The sequence below is a fragment of the Corythoichthys intestinalis genome, chromosome 5 (assembly GCF_030265065.1).
Source record: "Corythoichthys intestinalis isolate RoL2023-P3 chromosome 5, ASM3026506v1, whole genome shotgun sequence".
In the NCBI taxonomy this organism is placed as follows: domain Eukaryota; kingdom Metazoa; phylum Chordata; class Actinopteri; order Syngnathiformes; family Syngnathidae; genus Corythoichthys; species Corythoichthys intestinalis.
Genome location: NC_080399.1, coordinates 54295687 through 54310756, shown reverse-complemented (window position 1 = coordinate 54310756; position 15070 = coordinate 54295687). Strand labels below are relative to the sequence as shown.

Genomic DNA, 15070 nt, shown 5'->3' with positions numbered 1-15070 from the left:
ATATGTGTACAGTGTAACCTGTGTTTTTTTTAATATTAGCCTTGTGCACTATGTTTCGTGTGGTGCATATTAGGGCGAAGGTTTAAATATCTTTGTCCAATGACAATAAAGGCTTTCTATTCTATTCTTGCAGTAACAAGTAATTTAATGCATTATTTTGCCAGCATATGTAATCGTTCATAATCAAGTAGTAAGACTTCTTTCTATAACCAAATGGGTGACTAAGAATTTGTAGGTTTCGGTGCAAATATGACTAACAGGTACTAAATTAACGTTTGCTCTGGCTCGCTCCTCTATTCGTCACTGCTGCAAAGCTGTGTGCTACATTTGAATACTTGAATAACGCCCACATCTCTTTCAGTTATTATAAATAAATATCCAAAGCAACAAAGCGCATAGCTAGCCGGTAACTAGTAAATACCAGTATGTGGGAGACAACTTAGCTAAAGAAAAGGCAAACAAAAAAAAAACTTTTATTTATAAAAAAAAAAATAGCTTAGCTTAGCTTATTAAATTAAGTATACATTGTGAACAGCAATGCATGATGTGAACGGCAGCTGGCTACTTTTGTCAGCTGCTCGGTTTCTGTAGGGCCTTGAATAGATGAATGAATAGATGAATGGAGCATTCTACTCCGATTAGAATAGAACAGGTCTAAATTGGTAAAAAGAATTCTCTATTGGAATAAATAGGCCACAACCAAATGAAATTTCATTTGTATTCACAGCGGTGGTAAATTTACTTTTGCCATTTAGATGTAATGTATTGCAGTTTAGTCAGGATAGGCAGTTTGCGCTCCGAATGCCAAAGCTCAGTCCTGACACAAACGCGTCTTGACATTATGTATGCACATATAAATCAAGAATTGAACCATGAGCTTTGTGGCTAATATTTTTTGCTGAAATAATATGAGTATACAAATTAAAAACACTGAAGTTAAACGTGACAATAAGAGTTCCCTTCGACATAAGAAAAAAAAAAAACAAGCTAAAATCTTCTGAATTAATTCGCACTAGAAATAAATGATTCAAATTTATTCTGGGTGGGTTTGCATGGCAATATTTTAACAGTCAAATGCAAACATTTTAAATTGAAATTAAACTTGTTTTTACCGTAGTGAAAGTCCAGGTCAACTTCATGTGCTTGGTGGCTGCATAGGCGCATTCCAGCAATCTTGGTTTGCTATTCACGTCCACCAAACACTTATTGTCATCATCATCGATAGTTGGACTGAGAACTCCGAGATGAAGCTGCTGGGAACTGGTGTAATACACATTCTAGATGAAAACAGAAAAAATAAACAACATATTACACCAAATGGCACCACACTGGATAACAGGACTCTAACAATAGTTACTTACAGTTTTTCACAATCGTACAAACGTAATGAGCGATACTTCTCACACATTTCCAAAACTGTTAACACACCACACACTTACAACAGAAATAACTCAATTCCAGTGTTGTTTTCGTCAACAATGACGAGAACGAAAATATTTCGTTATATTTCACTTTTTTCATGACGATGACCAGACGATAACGAGCCAAAAACGTGTTTTGGGAGACTAAAACATAACGAGACGTATGCCAGGTTTTGTTTGACGTGACTAGAACGACACGAAAATGCGCAATGTGTGACATATGATATGTAGTTAGCCTGCATCATAGCAGTGTCTGGTTGTGTCACTCATTTGATGTGCTGCACTCCCCACCCCCAACTCGGTAGTGTCTCCTCTCAAGGCTTGCACACACGGTAAAATTTGTTTTCTTATCTTGGCAATGTTACCTATGCAATGTTGCTTTAGCCTTTAACTCATTCACGCTCAGCCATTTTGACCGGTGCAACACCTTCGCTCCTGGCCGTTTTACTGGATTTTGACTGATTTTGCAAGGCCCACAGAAAATTCTTTTCTATCACTTTATAAACATGGAACCCATCAAAAGAAAGATTGACTCCCTTCTTTCAGCAGAAAAAAATAGTTAATATCTTTTTCCATTCTTTAGAAATCAGCATTAGAAAATAGCTTAGTTTGAGCAATTTTCCAATTTCTGATGAAAAAAAAAAACAGAGAAATTGAGCTTTTTGTGAAAGCATACATTTCAAACATAACTTTGAATTCATCACAACTATTTTTTGCTTTAGTTACAAAACATCTGAATAATGTTTTCCTTTTACAAAATAACAAACAATGAGACAAATAAAGCTTTTGATAGCAAAGTAACAATTTATTTACACACAACTAACTGAGATGACGTTGTTGTGGCTGCGACAGCCGGGGTAAACTTTTCCCTCATCGCCGCCTGTGTCGTAAAGAGGGATTTTTTTTTAGTCTTTCTTTTGTGGTGACCACTGCCTCGTGGCATAGTTCGCCTGGGGAACTTGTGTTCCTCGGGGGGAACTGGTTTGCCCATGCGCGTTTCCGTGCGGGACACTGGAGGGTTCGGAGGACGCGAGCGGGCCGAGCACAGCGGCGCGGGCTCTGCTCGGCGAGCAGCACGGACTTAACGGCATCGTAAGGTGCACTGGTGGTCCCGGTCGTTCTGCTTGGTCGTCCAGCACCTGGCATCCCGGGGGTCCTCCCGGTTGTTCTCCCGGTTGTTCTGCTCAGTCATCCGCCGCCTGGCATCCTGGACGTACATTTGGTCTTCCGCCGGCGCCCCGGCCGTGCGGCCTGGCCGTTCGTTCCGTCGAGTCGGGTTGCGGGTCTTACCAAATGCGCTACTGCCCTCCAGTGGCCAGTTTTATTGCTTTAAAATGGATTTTCAGCTTTGTGCTTTGGAGCGAAGTTGAATCAGAACCCAGAAATGTCTCTTGTGAGAAAAAAACGTAAAGACGTATAAATGCGTCTTTGGGACACTGAAACAATTAAAAATAGAACGTATTTGTACGTTTTTGGGAGCAAGTGAGTTAAAGGTCTACGTTGAGTGTGTAAGCATTAGCCATAGACTTCATAATGATATTGACGGGTCAGATTCGACCTTCACTGCGCCACGCCTTCAACCAGGGGGCCATCCCACAATCCGCTTCAGTAATTATCAGTCGGTTGCAGCGACACATGCAGCGATCCAACGCCGTATCTATGTCGAAAAAGTACGAAAGCTGTACCGCATACAAACGGGATTTGTCGGAGGATTCAAAGTAATTACAATATTTTTTGTTTTTTCCACAAGAATTTGAAACATAAAAAGCTCTTTGTTGTAAGGCTACTGCCATACTGTCTAACAGACTAGCATCATTCTTCAACATATTTACATAAAATAATGCGAACTGCACGTTTTTTTTTTTTTCCTTTTAACCAAGAATCGAGACTGTTTTACGTCCATATCTATAAAGAATTCAGGGATTTAAGCATTTATTCACAAGAATTTTCACCGGAAAAGCTCTGTTTACATAAGGTGGCTGCCACACTGACTGACAGACTAGGATCGTACTTTGACATATTTACGTAAAATAAATGCTAACTTTACTTTTTTTTGTTGTTGCTTTTAACCAAAAATCAAGACTGTTTTACGTCTATATCTAAAATGAATTCAGGGATTTAACCATTCATTCACAATAATTTTCAATGGAAAAGCTCTGTTTACATAAGGCAGCCACCACATTGACGAACAGACTAGCATCGTAATTCAACATATTTATGTCAAATAAATGCTAACTGCACGGATTTTTTTGCTTTTAACAAAGAATCTAGACAGGTTTACGTATATATCTATAAAGAGTTCAGGGATTTAAGCATTTACTCACAAAAATTTGCACCAGAAAAGCTCTGTTTACATATGGCGGCCACCACATTGACTGACTAAGGGCCCAAGTACACCAGATGCATGATCGTTGCGGTTTCGGTCTGACTCCGGTAAAAAATAACGCCGGAGCCAATCTGTTCCCATTATATCCTATTGTTCAACGTATACTGGCCACGTCAGTGCTCCGGATTGACTGCGAACCATCTCTGGCGGGCATGTGGCCCGCCGGATGGTATAGGCTATTTTCTATTTTTGGCGGACACGCATCCGACAAAATGGGCGGAGCTGGGCTTGGACGTAACAGCCCAGTTGCTTATTCACGGTTTAAATACCAGCGAACATGGACGAAGAACGTTTCATCATGGAGGTGGAAAGTCACAAAGTGATATAAGATGCAGCAGATCGTTATTATAAGGACAGCATTAAAAGCAAAGCTGCAAGGTGTTTTTCTGGCAATGATATCAAACACACGACGTGCTGACAACTGTGAGCGAGAAAAAAAAAGCAGCAGCGTGTCTGGAAGTGGTTCCACTGCAGAAATTCTCGTGCCCGGCGCACACACAATGTCGGTTTGTATACAGAGTCAAGGGGGAAAAGTTCGAAAGAGAATAAAGAGACACCCACACGTTTCGACCTGGTGGTCTATTCAAGACGTTTCTCTTTCTTTCCTACATTTTACTTGACTTTTCATTGAAAAACCAACAGTTTGCGCTGGGCACAGGAATCTGCAGTGTTGATACACCAATTCCAAATATGCTGTTTTTTATGTTTTTCATGTAGTATATACAGTAATTCGCTATCCATTTTATAAATATTACAGATTATTTAACAGTTGTTTATAACAGCTCTATCAGATGTTTTGTGCCATAAATTCTAAATGTGCACAAAGATATAAACCCACCGACACAACCAAGGGCATAATAGGCCCCCGCCCCTCTACCCCCCACACACCCACACACGGAGCCCTGATCTCAACATGATGCAGTCAATCTGGAATTAAGAGACAGACACAACTAAAATATTGTAGCGTCGCCGGGGCTGTCATCGGTGGGTTAATTTATGCACCAACGCGGGGCTGTCATTGTTGTGCTGGTGCACCAGCGCGACGCTCCGATTAGTAGACTAGATAGCGTCAGTGTATATAGTTGTTGTTTTTGCATTGGTGAGGTGGCGGGAAGTTACTAAAGAAAAAGAGGAAAAAGGCTCGTGTGTTGTTTTCGCGGCCAAACTTCCGCTTAGCAAACATTACAATATCCATATGCAAGGCAAAAAATGTGCTCTCTCTCTGCTTCTCTGATGAGTACAGACTCCGTGTGTTTGTCGTTGTTTTAAATGGCACATTATCGCGCGCGATCACGCGAGAGCTCACGAGGGGACGGAGTTGGCGGACCGCAGCCGCGCGCAGCCGGTATGATTAGCCTGTTTTTGACGTATTGCATGGCACGCAGTCAACACTGAACCGGACCGGAACAGCAACGATCATGCATCTGGTGTACTTGGACCTTGACTAGCATCACATTCGACTGCTGATTTTTTTTTTTTTTTTTTTTTGCTTTTAACCCTTTAACACCTAAGCTTAGGTGTAACCCTGCTTTATAGTTCAAAGAAAACATTGTTCACAATGGCCAGATTGGGTCCCTTTTTTCAGGACACCATAACCTCCATGTCCAAACTTGTTTTCTTCACTGACCTATAATAATCAACATTTTGGACCCAAAAAGACAAAAAAAAAAAAAAAAAAAAAAAAAAAAAAAAAAAAAAAAAAAAAAGCTTATTATTATTATTTATAAAGTAAAATAAATGCTAACTAAACTTTATTTTTTAAATTTTAACCAAGAGTCAAGACTCTTCTACGTCCATATATATAAAGAATTCTGGGATTTAAGCATTTATTCACGAGAATTTTCAACGAAAAAAGCTCTTTGTCTGTGATTCCACTCGGTCAGCTTTAATGGCCAACAATGCAGGCCCCCTATTAATTGGCCCCTGGTGGTCTATTCAAGACGTTTCTCTTTCTTTCCTACATTTTGTCCCGTCAAAATCATTATGAAGTCTATGCAATAGCCTAATGCTAACGGGGAGCGTCCTCTCAAACACTCAACTTTTTTTTACATCCAGTTCATGGTGTCTAGGTGGGTATAATTAATTGAAAATAATGTATCGTTTTCCTGCTGAGTGTGTATCACCAAGTTAGCGTTGTCCTTGCAGACGCTACAATATGTGCTCGTCTGTCAATGGTCATTCGAAATAGTTGGAAAACTTTACTTATTTATTTTTGGATTAACATTTTTTAATTTTACAGATGAAAACATATTTAGGAGACGCAGACTAAAACTACACGAAATTAGTTTTGAATTTTTGTCAACAAAAAATAGATGAAGACAAACACATTTTGAGATGACTAAAATATGACTACGGTAAATCTAATAAGTATTGTCGTCCAAAAGACGAAAATTAAAAGGGGCTGTCAAAAACAACACTGGTCCAAATAGCACCTTTAACATAGGAGTTTAGCCTCCATTTATAGTATGCACTAAACACAACTTTAACGCAGCTCATGAATTCACCAACTATGTTAAGTCACGGTTGCATCCCAGAGGGTGTTCAAATAAGTGGTCCTCCTAATTCATTTAACTGTCCTAGTTCTTTTCGGAATGGCTACAGTTGGGGCCCAATGGCACACCCCCGACTCCCAAAATTAAAGGAAACTTTACATTGGTGGTTATCCTGCGCCAGTTTGAGTTACCTCACGTGGCTGCCACTTTACAGGGATAGAGGTAAATATCAAATACACTTGTGAAGTAAGTGACAAATGCTCACTAAAATGAGGTAAAGGGTAAATGGTCTTCACTTATAATGTTGTTACACCTTTTGGGAGGTGCGGCACTAAAGAAAGTCACCTTATTCACCTGAATGATTAATGGTCTTTGTTGCAGTCAAAGGAAAGTTCTCTCATTCTCATTCGTACTCAGAGAAAGTTGCATTAGAGCCACTAGGGATTCACTATCTTTCTCCAAGATACTTTATCATGGTCATGGTGGAATGAAAATAACACAGCATCCTTCGGGTGGAGACAACTACTCCAGCTGAAGTAAGCTGATATGCTTTCATCTTGTCTGAGGTTATGCATAATGACGACTATTGGTTTGTGGTGTATTTATCCCCTCCAAATAATGCTGGATGTTCCAAACTGGTGCTTCATACTGGAAGTTTCACTATATGAAAAATACATTGCAATTTCATCATGAATTTCATTATCTTCTACGTTTGTTTCTTGAGGAAATTCTATGGTCTTGTCTGTGTACTGGGTTAGGAATCTTTGGCATGAGGCCAATTTAAAAAACTACAGCTTTAAGCACAAAAATGATTCATAATGATTCTGTTAAGTTGGGAAGTTATTCGATTCAATACGATGTGAGAACAAACCGATAAAATAAAAAATGTATATAGTGTATATCAAAATCAATCAAAAACCTCAAGTTATATACAATTAAATTCTTACACTTTTCAAACAGCTAAAGAGAATGGGCATTGTTTCTACATGGCCCCGTAAGAAAACAATCTCCGGTTAAGTGTCATATTGACAACAAAAAACACATATGGAAAATATATGTGTGTGTGATCAGTGATAGGAGTGATCAGTGATGTTAAATTTTGGTTATAGTTGAAGATGACAGTTGATCAACCTTAAATCAACATTACTGCTGTGACAGTAGATCAACCTTCAATCAACCTTCAATCAACATTCTATCAAAGTCTTTGTCAATGCTATTGTATTTCTGTATTGTTTTGTTACCCTCTAGCCCTTTAAAAAAAAAAAAAAAAAAAAAAAATTAGTTTGGGGAAATCCCTATCTTCCACACTATTCCTTTCAAACAGGTAATAATTACACATGTGTCCGCTATGAGTCTTTGTTATCTGTTCGCCATTTTTCGCGCGGACTTCATCACAGCAGTTTGCACTACTTACGTGCGAACACGACTGCCTGGCGAAAGATGGTTCCTATAATTACTCTCGAGGCGTGTAGCTATATTGTTGACCTCGTAGTCAAACCCCGTGCGTTCATGTTTTTTTTAAAAACATTATCTGACTCCAAGAACACTTAGATCAGTGGTTCTTAACTTTGTTGGAGCTACTGAACCCCACCAGTTTCATATGCTCATTCATTGAACCCTTCAGTGTAAATTAAAATATGATTTTTTTTCAAATTCAAGACATAGTTTTTCTACTCGTGCACAAAATAAACTGTGCAGAACAAAATCAACATAGTGTTCCGGGTATCAGATTTGCCATCTTTAACGCAGCGGGTTTTACAAGTGTTTCACCTATGGTGCAGGGCCGGCCTAGCCTATACGCAGACTATGCAGCTGCTTAGGGCCCCTGACAACTAGGGGGCCCCCAATCTGGCAATTGTTTAATTTATATTCTATTTTGTTTACTACAGTTTGCTTTATTTGACTTTTGTGAGTTTTGATACTTGATTACAAGCCTAAAAAAATACAGTTTCTTCCTTAACTTCTTTCTTTCCTCTTTTAGAAAAAGGTTTGGCGCTATACTGTAAGAACTGACAATCATTTGGGGTGAGAATTTTGAAGTATGCAGTTCAACAAAATCTGATTAATATACAAAATATGGATGTATGGCTTGGATTGCATGTATGAGTTTCACAGTACACTGTGACGAAATGGTGGGCCAAAAATATGGGCACCTTTGCATTATTTTGCTTAGGGCCCCCAAATGGCCTGGGCCGGCCCTGCTATGGTGTGTGGCTTGCCCTGCTTTGCGATCAGGTGGGCATCTTCATGTGATACTGTGAGGATTGGTCTGTTATCTTCACCTTGAATTCAACAAGCATTATATTCTTATAGTGCCCATCTCCATGCAGTTTCTCGAAGTTTTCCTTTAATTTTGCCGGTGCGAGACTAGAGTTGCTCAACTAGGCATTGCAAATCACGAAAGGAAGCGCGGTGTTGACTTTTACTGTGGTTCGGAGTTGAAAGCACCGCTAACCAAAAGTGCAGATTGGAAACAACCAGCAATTCTTGTGATGTGTTCTGTAAATGTATCTATGCATCGTATAATTTTATCCCCGTGACCCGACCCCGGAGCAAGCGGAAGATGATGGATGGATGGATGGACATTTTTAAAAAACGTTTTCATATTGTAGCATCACCGTGGCTGTCATCAGCACGGTAATTTATGCGTCAACGCGGGGCTCCTATTGGTGCGCCAACGCGACGCTCCGATTGGTGGACTGCATAGCCGCCCGCTAGTGACTTGTTGTTTGTTTTGCATTAGGGTGGCGGAAAGAAGAATAAAATGAAGGGGTAAAAAGCGTCAAGGTTCCTGTGTTATTTTCGCTGCCAAGCTTTTACAATTTAAGGCGACTGTTTTCTGTTCAGCTCAAATGTGTGATGAAAAGTTTGGGCAACCATGACTTAGAGTGGTGGTTTCCAATGTTATATAATGTGTGCTCCATTCAGTAAAGCACTGTGATTGGTGGCGTTATGTATTGTAGAGGGTGCTAACGTAGCAAGCGATGGTGATGATGAGGTAGCGCCTCACTTTCTCCTCCACATCGCACGACATAATGCTATGCTTAATATTCACACCCCAAATGTGCCGGAACGGAATAAGTAAGTCCAGGAACACGTGAAGTCCAAAATCAAGAGATACCGGAACATGTTCTGGCATGTTCCGGCTCAAATTAACTCCTGTTTGCAGCCAATGATGGCCAAGCGGGGCATGCCACCACGTATAGACCCTACTCACATGACGTCACAACCACGCCTCTGCGCCATATTGTCCGTCTACTCGTCATGTTGACGCATTATCGCTATGTAAATTCCTCCTATTATGGCGTGTTTTTCCGAGAGACCCGGAGAGGAGAGCGAGATGGACTGCTGCAATTCGACGAGAAAACTGGGCTCCAAACGATTACCACGGATTATGTAGTAGTCAGTTTATATCTGGTAAGATGCATTTAATACATATTTAGAGGGTTTTGGGCTGACAACCACAATTAAGATCATTGCGAAGCTAATCGCCGACAACATACAGTTTCAAATTCAAGATGCTTATTTCTTCCACTATCATTACATTTTGAATAATATTTAGCTGGTACTAAGTGAAAGAAGCTGGCCTCATCTATGGATCATCAGTTAAACAGGTGTGTCCAAACTTTTTGCAAAGGGGGCCAGATTTGGTGTGGTAAAAATGCGGGGGGGCTACCTTGGCTGATTTACATAGAACAATATATTTAAACAAATTTTAGCAAGCCCTTCTGTATGTCACATTTGCTTTATTATTTTTTTTAATTCATAATTTCAACAGTCTCGTCTTTGTGGCGCTCTCTTTCGACACTCGGGCTCTTGCGAAATACTGCTGCTGTGAAATTAAACTAGCTTCAAGTTGCTATAATTTCTCGCTGCGTATCTTCCCTGTAATGTTGTCGTACATGTCAGCGTGTCTTGTTTGTTAATATCGCGTCACATCGAACTCTTTGAAAACAGCGACTGTCTCTTTGCAAATGAGGCAGACACAGTTGTTGCGTGTTTTATTGAAGAAATAGTCCAATATCCACCTATCCTTGAAGGGTCAGCCATCGCAGTCAACTTTTTTTTTTTTTTTTTTGGATTGTCGCCATTTTAGAAATCACACAGGGTAATGTTGCTTAGAGTGCTGCTCTTAATGTCTTAAAGTTTCGTGAGAATAGGCCGAGTTTCTGTGGAAAAGATAGTTGTAGATATCAGGGTAGCAGATGTCAGGCAGAGACGGCGAAGACAGAGGGTCGAAAAATATCAATTTAGGCATCAAATATGGATCTGGCGAATGGATAGACTGAAGCTTTTCCACATAACGCCTTTTATGCAACGCATCCAATGAGTTTACAGCGTCTGAAAGCACCGGGGCTTCCTTGAATTGCACTATAAATTGCACGACAAATTGAAATCATTGAGAATACGGATAAACACAGACGGACAATATGGCGGCCGGATACAGCGACACGTCATTCTGTGACGTTGGTGAGTAGGGTCTATAGACATGATGGGTCGGTGGGTCTTTACCTCAGCGGCAGAGGCTCCACCGAAACCCTGAGACCATCTCACCGAACCCCTAGGGTTCGATCGAACCCAGGTTAAGAACCATTGATTTAGATAATCCGAAGAAAAGGTCCAACAATGACTTTTCACAAAGTAGATCATTTAACACGAGTCTAGAACAATAAAAATAACAAGAATAACAATGAAAACTGTCAGGCGAACGAAGGGAAGAAACTGGGAAAGGGTACCATTCCAGCAGCACGCCTTTCGGCATCCTGAGAAGTAACGACCTCTAAAGGAAATGTTCAGTCTTTTTAAAGGTTCGGAAGGCGGGGAGGCAGATCGGAGGGGATGTCGGGGCGGTGTCCAGGAGCGTCGCCAGTCTTGGATTGGGCAAAAGAGCTTGTGACCACTGTTGATGAGGCAACGCTGATTATCTTCAATCGGTGTCAGCCTTGAGTGGGCTAACTTGGTGCATGATGCCAGCTTAGAACAATCCGTCCATCAGTTATCATATGGCGAGAGTGACGTGGAGTCTACTTTGTTCTGTTTTTATCACTTAGGGGGTATTCACACCAGGAAAGTCCAGAGTTTGCTTACTTCTTTCTTTCTTCACCAAAACAAATTTGGTCCGGTCTTTTTTTAGCGGTTCCTTGTCACGTTGCAATTTGAGCAAGCAAGCAACCCAGGATTTGACAACAAACCTACACATGTGCAAAAATAGTTCAATCTTTAGACAAAATGGTCTGGGTGGGGTAACGCGCTAAAATAAGGAAGTAAGCAATCACAGAGCTCCAGAGTACTACTGTGCTCAAAGTGATTAGTTTTATCCAATTACAAGCGTTGGTGGGATATTTGGAGCATCAGAAGCCTATGATGCCACGTTCATTTTACAAGGACAGTAGACATTCTGCTCCTCATTGTTCTACGTTAAACCCTGACTCGTATTAGCCGACATACTGCTGATTCATATTAGCCGACGTACTGCTAACCACATACTGTAATGCTAACCAAATAACATTTCTTGGCTACAGGAGCCTGTTATTTGCAAAAAGGTATGGGATTTCAGCTATAGTCCAGACCACGGTGCTGTTGCTTTCACACCTATTGTGAATCACACCACGGTCCGCTTGGAAGTGAACCGAGACCACCTCTATGAGGTCTTAGACCGTCTGTTTGGTCCAGACCAGATTTCGCTGGTTTGTATTCACACCAGCCCAAAAGGTGCGCACCACAAACTTTTTTGGTTTGGTCTAGACCAGTGCTTCTCAATTATTTTCTGTTACGCCCCCCCAAGCAAGACGTAAATGTTTCGCGCCCCCCCAAACTCTCCGCCGCCACTGTAAATAGTATTATTCGTCTATAAAATTACTATTATAAATACGCATCTGCCTAACATTGTGTCCTTTTTTTCTAATAAAGAAAAAAAGTAACAGATCAACTTATAATAAAGTATAACTTTATTAACATTGTTTTGTCTGTAACACAGAAGACTTGACGTGCATCAATTTGCCTGAATTAAAAAAAAAAAAGTCACATTCAAACTGTAAAAATACACTCAATGTATTTTTGACCATTTGATACAGAAAAATAAAATGTAATAAAATCCGTAAATAATAACAAATTCAAATTGATTACAAACATTTACTCATGAGGACAATATGCCAAAAAATTTGACCAAAAAAACAAAAATGAATAAAGGGAAAAAAAGAGTGTCCTTGGACAGAAGGACAGTTTTTATTTTTGCTGCTCACACTCAGTATTACCTCCTTTGCAATGGTGTGGAGTCATTTTGCAATGAGCATGCTAACAATGCTCACTGGTTTACTGATATAACACTGACAAAGCAGGACTATTGTTGGCAATATTCGGCACGTTTTCGCTGAAAAACAATCAAGCGGCTTATCAATGAGATTGGGGTCGAATGTCTTTAAGTGGCGTCTTAATTGATTTAGCTTCTGGCAGTCCGCTATAATTATTTTCAGACACAGTAAACAGTAGTCTTTTCCCATCACCCCACTGTATTAAAAGTCAAAGCTAAAAGGCAAACGGCACGAAAAAAGCGCATTCTCGGCAGCCGAGGTAGAACCGTAGGTGAGGGCGGTCGTCGTGACGATCCCAAGCCGAAAATGGCACTTCTCGGGCGGCGACGTGAGAACCGGACAAGACAGTGGGTCGCTGCGTGAGTGAGTCCGGTCGGAAAACGGCTTTCGAAAACGGCGGCGGCGCACTCCTCTTCATATCTGTTTTCTGTGTGCTGAGTGCTCTTCCTTAGTTCAAAAATACTGCACTCACTCTGAAAATGAGAGCGCCACTGCCACCCACTGAGTGGATGTGCAAGTACACTTTATTCCAGTCCGGCAAAAAAAAAAAAAAAAAAAAAAGGAAACATGCGCCCCCCCGGCATCGCTCTGCGCCCCCCCAGGGGGGCGCGCCCCACTATTTGAGAAGTACTGGTCTAGACCAAGCAGGGCAGGTGTGAATATGTCCTTAGTCATTCATTTCCTTCATAAAGGACAAACATTCTATCTCCTGCACTCATATTTTATATGTATTTTATTGTTGGTTACATTAGGGTTTTAATATCTTCATTTTATTTCGTATTAAAACAATAGAGTCTATGTCTATGTCTGTCTATGATTATTGATTAGCATGTTAGTAAAATGCATTGTTAGCATTTTCCTTCAATTGGAACTGAGTACTCAGGTTCCTACGGTCCGAAAGCGGCTATAGTTAGCTGGGAGAGACTCCAAGCACCCCCGAGACCCTCATGAGGACAACCTGCACGGTAGATGAAAGAATGAACCATAGATTTCACTATCAGTTGACAACACAGCTCCTACAGACATTGCGCCACAGCTTCCCGGAGGGGGCCGGTCCAGGCAGAGCGCCATGGAAGCTTTCACTGCAATAAACTTAAACGCACACTGCGTTCTAACACCGGATTTATGTGGAAACAGGACGAAGTTTTAGTGCATACAAGCAGGCAGGAGTGTCTCAAGAGTGATTTGGTCGAGGATTCAAGGTAATTATTATATAAAATAGCACCATGCATGTCCTTTGAAACGTTGTGAAAAAAAAAGAAAAATTAGCTTAAGTTTAGCTTGAAATATTTATGCCTTGTTTTTTCTTTTAACCAAGAATCTAGACTGTTTTACATTCATATCTAAAGAAATTATGGGATTGACACACACACACACACAAGAATTTTGAACTAAAAAAAGCCCTTTGTTTTGTGATGGCTCCGATGTTGGATTTTGTATCCATAAACAACAGTGTAACTTTACATTGAAACAATCAGGTAATTTTTGGCCAACTGCCTGTTTTTTGACAAAAAAACTTGCCATTTAGACATTTCTGCGTCCATACAAAAAAAAATCGACTTTAAGGTGTTTTATTTAATGAAACATTTCAATCTAGAAATGATGAGGGCCAGATAGCCAGCAAGACGTGTTGAGGCAATAGTAACATTGGAATTCAATCTAAATAAGATTTGATTCGATATAGAAAAATGCAAAATATGATTTCGTCTAGTAAAATTAGGCTCATTCTGCATGCTTTCCTCAAGTATTACATTTCTGATGTGAAAATTGAGAGATTTATTAGCTTTTGAAACTTATGTCAAAATAGTACAATAAATAAATAAATAAATAAATATACTGCATATATATATATATAGTACTGTGCAAAAGTCTTAGGCAGGACACCTGCCTAAAACTTTTGCACAGTACTGTATATTTTTATTATATTATGTATATACAGGATATACTGTATGTATATATTTTCCCCAAGTGGAAGCTTCCATCATCCTAATAAATTTAATAATAATTAAAAAAAAATGTATTCAGTACTGTGCAAAAGTTTTAGGCAGGTGTCCTGCCTAAGACGTTTGCACAGTACTGTATATATATGTATATATATATATGGTAATGTTAAATATTGCTATTGATCCTGAAAACATAGGTGATTATCACTGCATTTGGGGATTTTTCTGCATGTAGAGTAAAATCTGAGAATTTTATATCCCTTTTAAGTTTTGCAATACTTATTTAAAAAATAATCAGGATTTTATTATGGAACGACTTTGAATTTTTTTTTTTTTAATGCTTCTGCTCATGGAGACATAACTAAGGAAGGTGCTTGTTTATATTTCAGGTCACTAGTGGCTTTGGTTTTGAAAATATTTGAATTTTAAGTTTTAAAAATAGGCCTCCTACGGAGTGGCCCCGAGCCCCGTTTCCCGTCAACTGATAGTGAAGTCTATGAATGAACATTGCAGAACT

General features: G+C 39.9%; 1 protein-coding gene across 1 annotated transcript in view; it reads right to left on the bottom strand.

Annotated features, from left to right (window-relative positions):
* LOC130915869 (polypeptide N-acetylgalactosaminyltransferase 18-like) overlaps positions 1-15070 on the bottom strand; it is a 228784-nt gene that overhangs the window by 30181 nt on the left and 183533 nt on the right. Inside the window, exon 11 of the mRNA XM_057836033.1 lies at positions 1113-1277. Coding sequence (XP_057692016.1) covers positions 1113-1277 — 165 coding nt within the window. The remainder of the gene's footprint in view (positions 1-1112; positions 1278-15070) is intronic.